Raw genomic sequence first — 14,032 nt, 5'->3', positions numbered from 1 at the left:
GCAAGTTCAGCAGCTCTTGCTGAGGTGAAGTGACGGCTAGTAACAACAGACAAACGGCTAGCATTGACATCAGCAGCAATCCACCTGTCACTCAAGTGGCCACACCCTTAATTATGCAAAACTTTAAATATTAATCAACTAAACAGATGAGTTATAAAAAAAATCACCCCCCTCACAGTTGTCATGAAGGGCAAAATTAGCTGTATAGACCAAAGCCACATACAGACACCAGGCTGTAAACACGTTTTTTTCTGCTGTAAAATTTGGCATTTTAACATGGGGGAGATACAGATTTGACTCACTTTTGACATCAGCCTCAAGCGGACAGTCAACGAATTGCAGTTTAACTCACTTCCGTGTTGGTTTCAAGAGAGAGACGGGGAGGTACGCAATCTTAAGATAAACTTTTTTCTTATGTTTTACCCTTGTATTAATTTATTAAGCAATGGCAGATGAACATAGGCTATGTTCATCTGCCATTGCTTAATAAATTAATACAAGGGTAAAACATAATAGGCTACCACAAGGTTTTTTTGTTGTTGCTGCATGTAGGTTACTTTAGGCTACACTCGATACGTGTGCATATCCTAACTAAGGGGACATTGTATACTTTTATTTTTTTGAATAGGTACAGTTAGTTAAAAATACTATAACCTAACCCTTAATCTTGTGATATGTTTAGTAGTTCAAGGGATTATTGCAGATTTGATTTTGTTCTTTGTTTATTAAAATAAAATAATAATGTAGTGTTTAAAACTCTTTATCTGACAGTATGCCTACTCTTTTATTATTCTTTAAAATAATAAAATCCACCTTCGAATAAGCAATTTGTACTAATTAAATACAATTAACGATGTTTTACAAACAGAAAACGACACACCCCCTTCTCCTCCTCGTCATCACGCACTCCTTTATGGAAGTTCTTTCTACTTTCACTTTAAACAACTCCCCTTTATGGATCGGAATTTGCCGTCATTTTTCAGCGTGAAAAGTGGTGAAAATGAAGCTTTTCATTCATTTGTTCTCAATGATTTTGTTTTTTCTCGACCATGGTAAGACTTTGATTTGTTACAATCTCTCTTCCTGGTCAACGATAAAAAAACGATTTATGGTCAATATTCGTCATGAGATATGAAAATACTTGATTGCATAAGTGAACAAATGTATATCTATAGGGAAAGGGGGCATTGTTGAAATCACAACACTTTTATATGTTTTTGTTTGACTTATTTTACTGTTTCTTCTGCAGGTGTTGTCGGTGTTGGATCGGATAAAGTGTCAGTGTCAGTGATGGAGGGAGATTCAGTCACTATAAACACTGATGTTAAAACAAACCAACAAGAAGATATTAAATGGTATTTTAATGACATTCGCATCGCTCAAATCAGTGGAGATCTCAGTTTTATCTGTACAGATGTTCAGTGTAATGAAGATACTGAGAGATTCAGAGACAGACTGAAGCTGGATCATCAGACTGGATCTCTGACCATCACAAACACCACAAACACAGATTCTGGAGAATATAAACTACTGATCATCAGCAGCAGCAGGAACAGGGATAAGATCTTCAATGTTACTGTTCATGGTGAGTCATTAATGTTTATTATTTTAGTTTATATATAAACTAAACTGTAGTATATGTGCATAAATCACATTGTTAATATGTTTATTTATTTATTTTTTACAATGAAATTAAGAGTTATTTTATTGACCTGTCTATTAATTTGCATAGTATACAAATTATCTCTTTACAAACTTGCTGTTTAATGGCAGTTTATAGAATTATCTCACTCTACATAATTAAATAGTTTGTTTTTATATAAAACTAAATCATTTCCATTTGAAATCTATTAGTTTTAAGAGTTTTTTTTTTTTTTAAGGAAGCTGCAGTTGAGTTCAGGTGACAGTGTCTAATCACACCAATCTCTGATCTGCTGATTGTTATCTGTTTTAATGAGAATACAAATATTTAAATTGTGTTTATAAGCACAAACCAGGCATAAATGGTGCCTGTATCAATAGTTAAGAAGGGGCTTGTGCAATCGCATTCATATGTAGTTCTTTTGTAGTTTATTTGTTTCCCCCAAAAAGATCTGTTGGTCTGTGTTTCAGGTGTTTCTGTTGCTGAACGAGATGAAGTGAAGAGAAAGTCAGTAATGGAGGGAGAATCTGTTACTTTATATCCTGGTGAAATAAGAAAAACAAATTATGTTATGGCATGGCATTTTAATGACACTCCTATAGCTGAAATCACTGGAGATCCAAATAAAACCTGTACAAATGTTCATAGAGATGGGAGATTCAGAGACAGACTGAAGCTGGATCATCAGACTGGATCTCTGATCATCAGAAACATCACAAACACAGACTCTGGACTCTATAAACTACAGATCAACAACAACAACAGCAGCTTCAGCATCACTAGAGTGAAGAGATTCAATCTTACTGTCAATGGTGAGTGTATAATTCAATTATTTAATGCATTTCCTTTGAGCAATTGAAAAAACAGTTCAATTCAACAGTTCCAAAATCAACCCTATAAATGTTGGGTAGTGGACTGTTCAAAAATGAAAAAGCTTTCACTTAATAACATGTTGACTAATGTTAGCATGAAAAAATGCATAGTGATAGTTCTCGTAAGTTTAGCTTACGCTATGGGAAAACTCCTTTGTTTTTCAAAGGTTTTTTCCTTTGTGCTGCAGCAAACGCCTTTGCTGCAGCAGGCAGAGAGAGAAGCAACGCCGTGGAACAGCATCTCAGCGGGATGAGCTCGGGTCAAGGACACCGGCTGGATATTCGCCGCCTTCGCTTGCCATACCTGCTGCGCTATCCGACGCTCATATCCTTTCACTGCTCCGTGTGTGTTCGCCGCTGAGACACACACGTTCTCTCACCTAAAAGTACCAAAGAAGGATGGCGGGCTCCGCCTATACTAGATCTCAGATGCTTGAACAAAGTGCTGATGACGCGCTCGTTCAAAATGATCACAACCAGACAAATCCTCGCTCGAATTCGACCGGGGGACTGGTTTATATCAGTGGATCTCAAGGATGGCTATTTTCAGATCCAAATAGCAGGCCGTTCTTGAGATTTGCCTTTGAGGGCCAGGCTTATCAGTGCACTGTTCTCCCCTTCGGCCTGTCTTTAGCACCTCGTACATTTACGAAATGCATGGACTCAGACGAAGGGGCGTGAGAGTCCTGAACTATCTGGACGACTGGCTAATTATAGCACAGTAAAAGGAGGAATTTGTGCTACACAAAGCATTACTGCTGACCCATCTCGAACAGTTGGGTCTCAGAATCAACTGGGCCAAAAGTATTCTATCCCCCAGCCAGGAAATATCTTTTCTGGGGATAGAGTTGGACTCCAGCTCTATGGTGGCGCGCCTGACACGAGAACGCGCAGCAGCGATCCAGCGCCTAGCAGTGACATTCATTGTAGGGAAGAATCTCCCCCTCAGAGTGTTTCAGAGGATGATGGGTCTCATGGCCTCAGCCTCGACGGTGCTGCAGCTGGGTCTGCTGCACATGCGCCCTTTTCAGCTGTGGCTGAGACGGCGGGTGCCAGCGCAAGCATGGACATGAGGTCTGCTTTGTCTCATGGTGAATCAGGTGCGTAGCAGCTCTGAAACCGTGGATGTAAGCCAGCTGGTACCTGTCCGGCGTGAACCTGGGCATCGCTTCACGAATCAAAGTAATCTCGACAGATGCTTCCAACACGGGTTGGGGCGCCCTATACGAAGGGAGACCTTCAATGGGCTTGTGGTCAGACACGGAGAAGCTTCTACACATAAACTGTCTAGAGATGTAAGGGGTCGAAAACGCCCTTCAGTTCTTCCTCCCCACATTGAGGAACCACCACGTTCTGATCAGAACAGACAACACGTCGGTGGTGTTCTACATAAGAACCATGGCGGCCTCAGGTCCCGGAGTCTTCTTGCAATAGCAAAACGCCTCCTCATTTGGGGCCAGCACAATCTATGCTTGCTGAGAGCAGCGCATGTGCCGGGCGTCTTGAACGTGGGCCCAGATATGCTATCCAGGGCAAAACTCTCCCCAGGGGAGTGGTCCCTGCACCCCCTGACGGTGCGAAACATCTGGGACATTTTCGGCAGAGCAGAGGTAGACCTGTTCGTGTCGCAAACCAACGCTCACTGCCCAATGTTCTTTTAAAAAGAAAGAGATGCGTTGGCCCTAAACTGGCCCAGGCGCCCTCTCTATGCGTTTCCTCTGGTCGCCTTCTTACCACAGGTAATCATGCGAGTCAGGGAGAGAAAATGCTTGATACTCCTGGTAGCTCCGCTATGGGAGAATCAAGTCTGGTTCCCAGAACTGAAGGAACTGGGGAATATAGCTCCATGGTCGATTCCGCTGAGGAAGGACCTGTTGTCCCAGGCCCAAGGTGCAATTTGGCACCCATACCCCGAGCTGTGGGCCCTACATGTGTGGGCGATCAACTATCACTGATGTATTTACATCCTGTTTTTGGTTGAAGTCCACAGTAGTCGATTGTCGAGTTCACGCGCATAGGTTTAGTACCTATGATCACGCGCGTGAACTCGACAGTCGACTACTGTGGACCGAAAACAGGATGTAAATACAGGTATGAGCGCTGGCTGAATAAACATAATTTTTTATATATTTCTTTCACATCTACTGCAGTCAGATTCACCCGTGTTCACTCTGAAGGAATCACTCACATGGCTGTGCACTTGTAATGACATATCAAGGATGTTAAGAGGCTATAAGCAGGTTTAAAACTTGCCCCATTGAAGTCAACAGGGTGCAACTTTTAAAAAGAGGATAACACAGTGTAGGCAACACTGATTTTTGTCGTTGTTCTCTGTACTGACAGCACTCCAAATTTACAAAAAAATGAGCTCAATGTTAAAATTGACCGGAGTTCTCCTTTAAGTACTGGATGCATTATCAGTTGCTCTCTCGTAATGATGACTGTTTGTCTTCATCTGTTCCAGATTCAGGTCTGTCTATAACTGCTATAGCAGGAATATGTGCTGCTGCTGTTATCCTGGTGGCTGTAGCTGTAACTGCTGGTGTGGTGTGGTGGAAAAAGAGAAACAATTACTGCAAAAATAAGAAAGCAGAAGAGAATGTAAGTATTACATACAGCTGATTTAACAAGATATATGAGATTTACTGTGTACCAATCCTTTAAAATAACAGTTATATGAATAATTATTTTTTATATTATTAAATAATTAAAATTATTTTTTAATGTATAGGGTTGTAAAGGTTATGTTCTGTTCTGTTGTTTTATTATCATGGTTTTGGTTTCTTGTTTGCCTATCTGCTTGCCTGTGTTCTCTGTGCTTATTAGGCTATGTTCAGACTGTCAGTCTAAATCAAATTGTTGTGCATATCCGATTGAAATCAGATCAGAATTAGCTAATGTGCAGAGCAATAAAATCCCATCATGAAAAGCTAGTTTTAGTTTTAGCATAGTCCAGCGGGACGGCTACACATTTCCATGTTGTAAAATTTAAATAAGACAACATCTCTATTGCAAACCCTTCCATGTTGCGCTTGTTGTTGTTTTTGGCGTAAGGCGTATGCCTACCAACGCAATGTCATTGCCATATAAACCAATGCAGATATTCCGGAAAACGAAAGAGCTGCAAGGACACAAATCAGATCTGAACATTTGTGATACACAGTGTGGACATCAATCATTTAAGATTAGATTCTAATCGGATACACAAATAATCGGATTTGGACTGACAGTGTGAGCGTATCCTTAGTTACCAAAGCTCCTAATTGATGCACCTGTTCAGTTTTACGTTTATTACTCTCTCTGTATTTCAGCCCTCAGTTCTCTTACGAGAGGTCTCTCGTACTGCGTAAGTAGCTTACGCTAGGGGAAAACCTCTTTTCCACTAGATATTGAAGCTAAAAAATTATCCTATAATTTTGTATTATTGCAAAACGCGTTGCAGCAGCATGCAGACATGGGCGAGACAGCTCGCACGCCCATTGGCTGCTCTGCGGCAACTGCATCAGCCTACCGAGCGAGGCCTATAGTGACGTCAGACCAATGAGGGCGCTTTGCGCCCACTGCGTCATGTCCCGCCGAAACGGGCGTGGCTTAGGCCTATAAAAGGAGGCTCGGGGCAGCTGATCCCTGATTTTTCATCTCTTCAGCGAAGCTCACGCATCGTTGGATCCCGAGAGAGAAGCCGCGCCGTCTGAAGAAGCCTTTCAGCGGGACGAGCCATCACCTGAAGCTGCTGGCCACACCACCTTCTACTGCCGCTCCCGCTGCGCTATCCGGCGCCTATATCCTTTTACTCTCTGTTCTGTGTGTGTGTGTGTGTGTTCGCTGGCGCGACACACACTCTAAGAGAGCTTGCATCTTTCTCAAGATGCCTTCCTGCGGCTCGTGCAGAGCCCCACTCCGCGACGGGGACTGCCATGTTATCTGCGTTTCCTGCCTGGGTGAAGATCACGCAGCGCTCGCGCTCACCGACGGTGGCTGCCCTCACTGCGAGCTACTGCCTATGGCGACTCTGAGGACTCGTCTGGCAGTTTTCTCCGAGCCTGCACCTCCCGCTGTGCTGCCGCGCCGTAAAAAGCGCCGCGCTCAGCGGGTCCTGGAACCTTCTCCAGCCCGCCAAAGCTTGCCGGTTCGCCCGCTTGCTTCGCCGGTTTCAGTCGAGTCACTTCCTGATGCACAGCGGCCGCGGTCCGCCGCCGCTTCTATCGAGGATGCTGACTTGAAAGCCGTGTCTGGAGAAGATGAGTTCGGGCAGCGAGGATTGGGCAAGCTCTCTGGATCTCGCGCCTTCTGCTCATAAACCTAGTAAGAGAGCTAGCATCGAGATGGAACTGATGTGTGTACTCGCGCTGGCCGCGGCGAGCCTCGGCCTCGAGTGGTCTACGCCTGAGCTTCCCTCTCACAACCGGCTGGATGGTTTCTTCCTTCCTGGGGAGCGTGCTTCGCCTGAGTCCAAACCGGCACTCTTTCTTCCTGAGTTACACGAAGAAGTTGCCAAAGCTTGGAACGCTCCTTTCTCAGCTCGTATGCGCTCGTCTGTTTCTCCGACATTCGCCACTGTTGACAGTGCTAAGAGCAGGGGATACCATTCACTTCCGACGGTCGAAGAGGCGATAGCAGCCCACCTTTGCCCGCCCTCTGATGGACGGCGTGCAAAACCGGCTCTGCCCTCTAAAGCCTGCCGCATGACGTCAACACTGCTCGGTCGCGCTTTCTCCGCCGCTGGGCAGGCTGCGTCAGCACTGCACACGATGGCCACTCTGCAGATTTTCCAGGCCGATCTCCTCCGAAAACTGGACGAGATGGGACCAGATGCGATCTGTGTGGCAGACTTAAGAAGCGCTTCGGACCTCGCTCTCCGCGCTACTAAGTCCGCTGCACAGGCCATAGGACGGAACATGGCTTCTATCACCGTGGCTGAGAGACATCTATGGCTGACGCTCTCGGAGATGTCTGAGTCTGAGCGCACCGTGTTCCTCGACGCCCCGCTTTCTTCTGCTGGCCTCTTCGGAACCTCTGTCAACGACTTCGTAGAGAGATTCGCCAAGGTGCAGAAAGCGTCACAGGCTTTTAAGCACTTCCTCCCGAAGCGCTCCAGTTCCGCAGCGGGCCGTGCGAAACCACCTGCTCGGAGCTCACAGCCACAGCCTCCGCCCTCTGCCGCTTCATCGCAGCGCCGACAGGACCGCAGCTCGAGGCCTCGCTCTCGCTCGACTAGCCGCCGCCCCGCTCCCCGTGGGCCACGGCCAAGAATTGTGGTGAAGCACGCCTAGGAAAGCGTCGGTGTTCGAGTGCCACCATGGCCGGACTTTCACCGAAGCGCGTCGCTCGTTCAGTTCCAGGAAATGTGACTGTTCCAGTGTATTCTGCAGTGTACAAGCCGGAACAGCTGCCCGCTTGCCTGCACACAAAAGCCGTTTTGTGCTCAAATAAAGGGCCACCACGTCTTAGTCCGCTCGGACAACATGTCAGTGGTGTCCTACATAAATTGCCAGGGCGGTCTCAGATCCCAAAACGTATACAGGCTGGCGGAACGCCTCCTGTTATGGGCTCAGTGCAACCTGCGCTCGCTGAGAGCAGTGCACGTGCCTGGGCTACAGAATTTGGGGCCAGACAGACTGTCCAGGAACAACCTTCCGGCGAGCGAATGGTCTCTACACCCACATACAGTCGAACTGTTGTGGGAGAGATTCGGCAGAGCGAAAGTGGACCTGTTCGCGTCTCACGAAAATGCTCACTGCCCGGAATTTTTCTCCAAGAGCAAGAGCGCGCTGGCCCAAACGTGGCCGCGCTGCCCGCTCTATGCTTTTACCCCCGTCTCTCTCCTGCCTCAGGTGACAGAACGGATCAGGGAAGTGAGATGCTCAGTGCTGCTTGTAGCGCCGCTCTGGAAGAACCAACCGTGGTTCCCAGTTCTGATGCAGCTAGCGGACACTGCCCCACTGCCCCCAGGGACCTCCTCTCTCAGGCCAGGGGTTAGATTTGGCATTCTCACCCGGAGCTGTGGTCCCTTCATGTATGGGCGCTCAACGGGTACCCGCATAGTGAATAGTGCCGACTGTATATGCTATGGGCAAAATTGCGTAAGACCCGCATCTTCCCACATCAGTTCAGGCCGGATCCCGCCCTGTCTGTGTGATGTTACAATAAACACTTGCATCTATGAACGCTGCTGTATATGGATAGAGTGGTTCCCCCTCCTCTTTCCAGGACTCTCTGTGAGTTCCCCTGGTGATTATGCACTGTAGATCCTGGGCTTCGCCTTCAGGTTTATTGGTGTTAGATCCCAGCACGCACGGCGTTTTGCATTAGGTCCCCTAGCGTAAGCTACTTACGCAGTACGAGAGACCTCTCGTAAGAGAACGTACTCGGTTACTAATGTAACCTCGGTTCTCTCTAGAAGAGGGAACGAGTACTGCGTATCTTGCCGTGCATGCAACACACTCTGGTTCGCTTCGGCGATAAAAAACCAGGGATCAGCTGCCCCGAGCCTCCTTTTATAGGCCTAAGCCACGCCCGTTTCGGCGGGACATGACGCAGTGGGCGCGAAGCGCCCTCATTGGTCTGACATCACTATAGGCCTCGATCGGTAGGCTGATGCAGTTGCCGCAGAGCAGCCAATGGGCGCACAAGCTGTCTCGCCCATGTCTGCATGCTGCTGCAACGCGTTTTGCAATATTTAAAATTATAGGATAATTTTTTGGCTTCAATATCTCGTGGAAAAGAGGTTTTCCCCTAGCGTAAGCTACTTATGCAGTACTCATTCCCTCTTCTAGAGAGAATCGAGGTTACGTTAGTAACCGAGTACGTTCTTTCAGTTCAATGTCTTGTGTCGTCAATATTTTACACAAGCCTCTTTCACACAGAGATTCCGGAAAATACACTGATTATGTGTCCCTGGATGGTTTGGTTTTGGTTCATTCACACTGCCTGTGTTTTTCTTGAATCTGTGCGTGCGTTCAAACACAAAGATCCGACAAAGATCCGATAAAGACACGTGACACCAGGATGTGCCATGTTTGTACATATTTTTCATCCTTCCTTTGTTCCTTTATGAACACATCATGTTAATGTGCAACATGAACATTGATCTTCATTTAAAAACCCATCAAAGAGTCGCACGTTAACTACATCACTGCAACTACAATGTGTCATCATTACGGCATTGGACCTGTCTTTTGTTCACATAGGGCACGTCCCAGGACTGATCTCAGCAATGTTACTAGGTCCCCATCCTGGGATCAATCCCGGGACATGTTTGCGTTCACACAGAAGGCACTCTAGCAATTCTATGGCAATTTTCTGGGATCAACACTCTTTGGCTTGTTGAAAAAGTCTTTAATTAGTTCCTTGAAAATAACAATTAAAGACTAATTCTATTAATTATCCTGCATCGTGCATAAATGTTCATTGTTAATAGTTATTGGTTACACTTTAAGGTGTCATTGTTACAGTGTAATTATATATTTAAGTACTGAGTAATATTAAGCAACTACATGTACGGATTAGGGTAAGATTAGGATTTGGCTCAGGGGAAGGTTGCATGTAATTATGCATAATTTACTGTTATTACTATGGTAAGTACATGTAACATATGTAACAAGGACACTGTAAAATAAATTGTTACCTAGTTATATTTTTTGTCCTTAACCTTTAACAGTATAACACTACAGAAACAGATGTGTACAGGTGAGGCAGTGTCAAAACAATCAAAAACACAAATAACTCCCTAATAAACTAAATAACAATTAATAGAGAAACAATGCAACTTCTGCAAGTGTCTTATTATAAAACAGCAATACAACGGTTTAAGAATTTCAGATGCCTTATTGAAATCATAATACTTCACTATTTTATTACTGTACTATAGAAGATGACAGTGCAGTTTAACCCTCTGGGCTTCTTCGTAAAATAGTCACACTTAGCTTCCTCCCCCCCGAAAACGGGCAAAGCCTTAAAATTTGACCTTACTTTTTCCCAGGATAACCAATCAAATATATTTTTGTTCTATAATGTTTTCTGATTATTATTTAGAATTTTGAGAATTTTTTATGATACTTTGCATTAATTATATAATTTTTATGAGCTATTTTTTCAATTAGAATTAATATATATATATATTTATCTTATTTATTTTATTTTATTTTTCAATAAATGCAACATTTCACATCAAAATAGAGTGCAGGCCTAAAAAAAAAAATTCAAGTGAGAAGAGCGCCATCTAGTGGCTTCAAAATGTATTAATTTGTGTCATGTCCTATAACCGCCTATAGGCGGCCTATAGCTTTTTTATTTATTTATTTGATTTATTCCCATTCGGAAAGAAAAAAAATGTATTACTAAGCAACCACTGAATGGAACAACACAAATTATATATCATTTTAAAGCTTAGGATCTCAGCTTTTTAATGCATCTAATTATATTTATTAACTCCTAACGAGTGCTGAGTAATCCCTCTAAAACCGAGTGTACCGACAGCAGGTGCCACCTAGCTGGGAAAATATTCTTTACCATATTTAAAAAAAATCTTGCCTTGATTAACACAAAGTTGATGTCATTTGAAAGCTTAGAGTCTGAACTTTACAGTGAATGTATCCACTTTGAAAAACTCTAAAGTATTGCTGAGTTATTTGCTGATAAATAGAATTTCTTTTTTTTCATAATCTATAAAATAATGTACTGCAATGTGTCAAAAACATCATACAGCTCATGAAACATTCTCAGATAATTGAAAATGGCACTTCATTTTTTTACAGCATATTATTACAATTAAAATGAGCCCAAAATTAACATAATCTATTGCTTTTATGACAAGATATTCTTCATGGAGAAAAAAATTGCCCATGAGGGGGTGTCAAAGACTGTACAAAAAGGCTGTCTCTTTTCCAAATGCTGTAACTTTTGATTCCTTTGTCCAAAATTTTTCCTCCTACCTTATTTCCTTCCTGAGTTATTCCATGACAAATAAGAAAGATATGCAAAAACATAATAAAAATTATATATAGGCTATATATATTGTCTTTTATCCGCTGTTTCTTGGCAGGACAATGTCCAAATGTAATGTAATTTATATTTTCAAAAAATTTAAAAAGAGTCCTTTCAAACGATAAAAAAAAACTTTTGACTCTCCTTGCTATAGTTTTGGAGTTATTATGATTATATCATTTTTATATAGTTTGGGGCAAAATTTGCTGTTTCAGTCTTACCAGTTCATTTCTCTCTGTGTGTGTGTGTGTTTGTGTGTGTGGGTGTGTGTGGGGGGGGGGGGGGGGGGGGGGGGGGGGGGGGGGGGGGGGGGGGGGGTCTTATTTGCACTCTTGATGTTTTAGAGTGTCACCCCTTCATTGCTGTACACTTTTTTTCAGCACAGTGGCTGATCTGTAGCTTGTACCACCAAAAGTTTCTCTGAGTTTTCCTATTTTTTCGTATTTCCCATTCATTTCCTATGTCGCCCGTTTTCGGGCGGGAGGAAGCTAAGTGTGACTTTTTTTTTTTACAACCCTTTAACATATCAGAATCAACTCCTTGATTTTTTTGTGTGTTCATATAGGTAATAAAACAAAAGTCACCAAGTTTCACCCCCATCCGATGAAGCAAAAAAATTAAACAATTCGAAACGTTCAAGTTTTCGCCCGTTTTCGGGCGAAGAAGCCCAGAGGGTTAAGACAGTGTTAAATATTTAATAAAATAAAACCTCTGTATAAACAACAAGGGAAAAAACAATTCCAATTCTCTAACAATACTTCTCATTACTTTTAACCTTTTGTGAATCTGTGTTTTCTAACAGGAGGAAAAGGCTAATAACCTAGATGGGAAAGAGGACCCAGAGAAAGCCCTGTTGAGCTCCAAAGACAGAGACACTGTAGAGACAGTGGAAATGATGTAATTGTAACATTTATAATTTTGAAGCTTTCATTGAAAGTGGAAATGATAGAGAGAAGATCAGCTTAAACTCTCATCGCTCACAGAGTAATTGTGTCGGGATTTCAGTGGTCAGCGCCAATACCAGTCAGATTTCAATAACTGATTTCATATCATTATTTTTTTTTTGTGATTTAAATGATAAATTAAGGCATTTAGCATTAAACAGTATATGTAATATAATATTGTATAATATCAATATAATATTGAGCAATAAAGTAAGAAACAAAGCAACAGTTTCCAGCAGTAGATCAGCGAGTGCTTGATGTTTCTCATAGAGGTTTATTAAAGCTGTTACAGTGATCCAGACAGAAACAGTGAGACATTATCTCTGTTTCTTAACATTTGCACTATAATGCTAATCTGATTTGATATCTCATTTATTTTGTCACGTCTGTTTGCATCCTCTAATACCTTTTTTTTTTTTTTTTACAGTTGCCACTGCGAAACACACTTTGAGAAGACTTCCTCCTCATACACAACGAAAGTCTTCTTCACTACTGAGACTGTAAGTGTTTTATCTGTATTGTTGCTGTAACGGGAAAAGTCTGGTATCATTATGTTGCAAAAGATTATTTTAAACATGAACACTAACCCTAGTCATTCTCCTTCATCAGATAACACAGGTTGAATAATGAATAGCCATGGATTTTTATGAATGGATTTTTGTCCTGCAGCGGCTCTGGAAACCAAACCCTGCCTTAATAAGCTTGGAATATCACTGATTTATTTTAAAGATGGTGAAACACTTTGCTGAGTTAATTTATTCTGTTCAATGCCTGTAACTCGACACATATATGACACTGACTGTGTTAAACGTTGTTACTCTTAAACCTGAAACATACTTGATAGAGGAATGTTACAGCAAAACTAACACACAAATGTGTGTACATACTTGATAAAACAATGCTATTACATTTTTGTAAGTCTTCATACATTTAGTAAATATATTTTTATCTGCTTTGTTGAAATGTGCAAAATTAGTCAGTATTAGTTGTGAACAAACATCTGTGACATTTCATGAGATTCTGATTCATTCTTTCATTTTATTTGTTGGCATGTGAGGAGATGAAGACCTGTCGTGTTATTTGCCATCACATATCTCTTACCGTTTTATTAATGAAGTGTGTTCAGCTGTGATTGTTGAGTTTGATTGTTTCAAACTCATGGCGTTATTGTATTTTGCTAATATGTTATGTTAGAATATTGTCACTGTTTTATTGAGATGATTGAATTTAACTTTAATACTCTTGTTTGTCCAGTTTAGCCTTCAGCTTTAGCTTCAGCTCCAGTTTTCTTTACTGCAACGAATTCAAATTGAAAAATCTTTGAATGTAATGATAAATAAAAGCATATGATTCATTCATAAAGGCTGGAATCTGTGTGTCTTTAAAATATTTTTGTGTGTTATCAGAAAAAATAACATTGAATCATTAAGTAAAAATTATTTTACCACTGATAGCCTAAACTTTCACCAACAATTATTATAGTGTTTGTTACTACAGCAAAACTGATCATGTGGTATCAGAAAAAACTGAAAAAAAGAAGAAGATTCCACATATTATGATTATATAGTAGGAACAATAATTGCACTGAT

General features: G+C 42.2%; 1 protein-coding gene across 2 annotated transcripts; it reads left to right on the top strand.

The window, feature by feature from the left end:
- Nucleotides 1-283: 283 nt before the first annotated feature.
- Nucleotides 284-13,802, top strand: LOC311296098 (pregnancy-specific glycoprotein 22-like). 2 transcript variants are annotated; one of them, XM_084417741.1, is made up of 8 exons: nucleotides 284-384; nucleotides 869-1,052; nucleotides 1,250-1,585; nucleotides 2,113-2,454; nucleotides 4,979-5,115; nucleotides 12,302-12,396; nucleotides 12,871-12,943; nucleotides 13,053-13,802. In XM_084417741.1, the coding sequence occupies exons 2-8, from the start codon at nucleotides 1,001-1,003 to the stop codon at nucleotides 13,068-13,070; spliced, it is 1,053 nt and encodes a 350-aa protein (XP_084273867.1). In that variant the 5' UTR covers nucleotides 284-384; nucleotides 869-1,000; the 3' UTR covers nucleotides 13,071-13,802. The 2 variants fall into 2 exon arrangements, with proteins under 2 accessions (XP_084273867.1, XP_084273868.1); XM_084417742.1 differs by lacking the exon at nucleotides 869-1,052.
- Nucleotides 13,803-14,032: the final 230 nt, after the last annotated feature.

The sequence above is a fragment of the Rutilus rutilus genome (assembly GCF_951802725.1).
Source record: "Rutilus rutilus genome assembly, chromosome: 8".
NCBI lineage: Eukaryota > Metazoa > Chordata > Actinopteri > Cypriniformes > Leuciscidae > Rutilus > Rutilus rutilus.
Note: the sequence above shows the minus strand (reverse complement) of the source record. Positions and strands in the feature narration are given on the sequence as shown.

What these genes read in the sequence shown, in the direction of transcription:
- LOC311296098 (XM_084417741.1), top strand. Translation starts at nt 1,001, where the DNA reads ATGAAGCTTTTCATTCATTTGTTCTCAATGATTTTGTTTTTTCTCGAC. An exon ending in TTTGTTTTTTCTCGACCATG is followed by an intron (nt 1,053 to 1,249) that starts GTAAGACTTTGA and finishes TTTCTTCTGCAG; the next exon opens with GTGTTGTCGGTGTTGGATCG. An exon ending in CTTCAATGTTACTGTTCATG is followed by an intron (nt 1,586 to 2,112) that starts GTGAGTCATTAA and finishes TCTGTGTTTCAG; the next exon opens with GTGTTTCTGTTGCTGAACGA.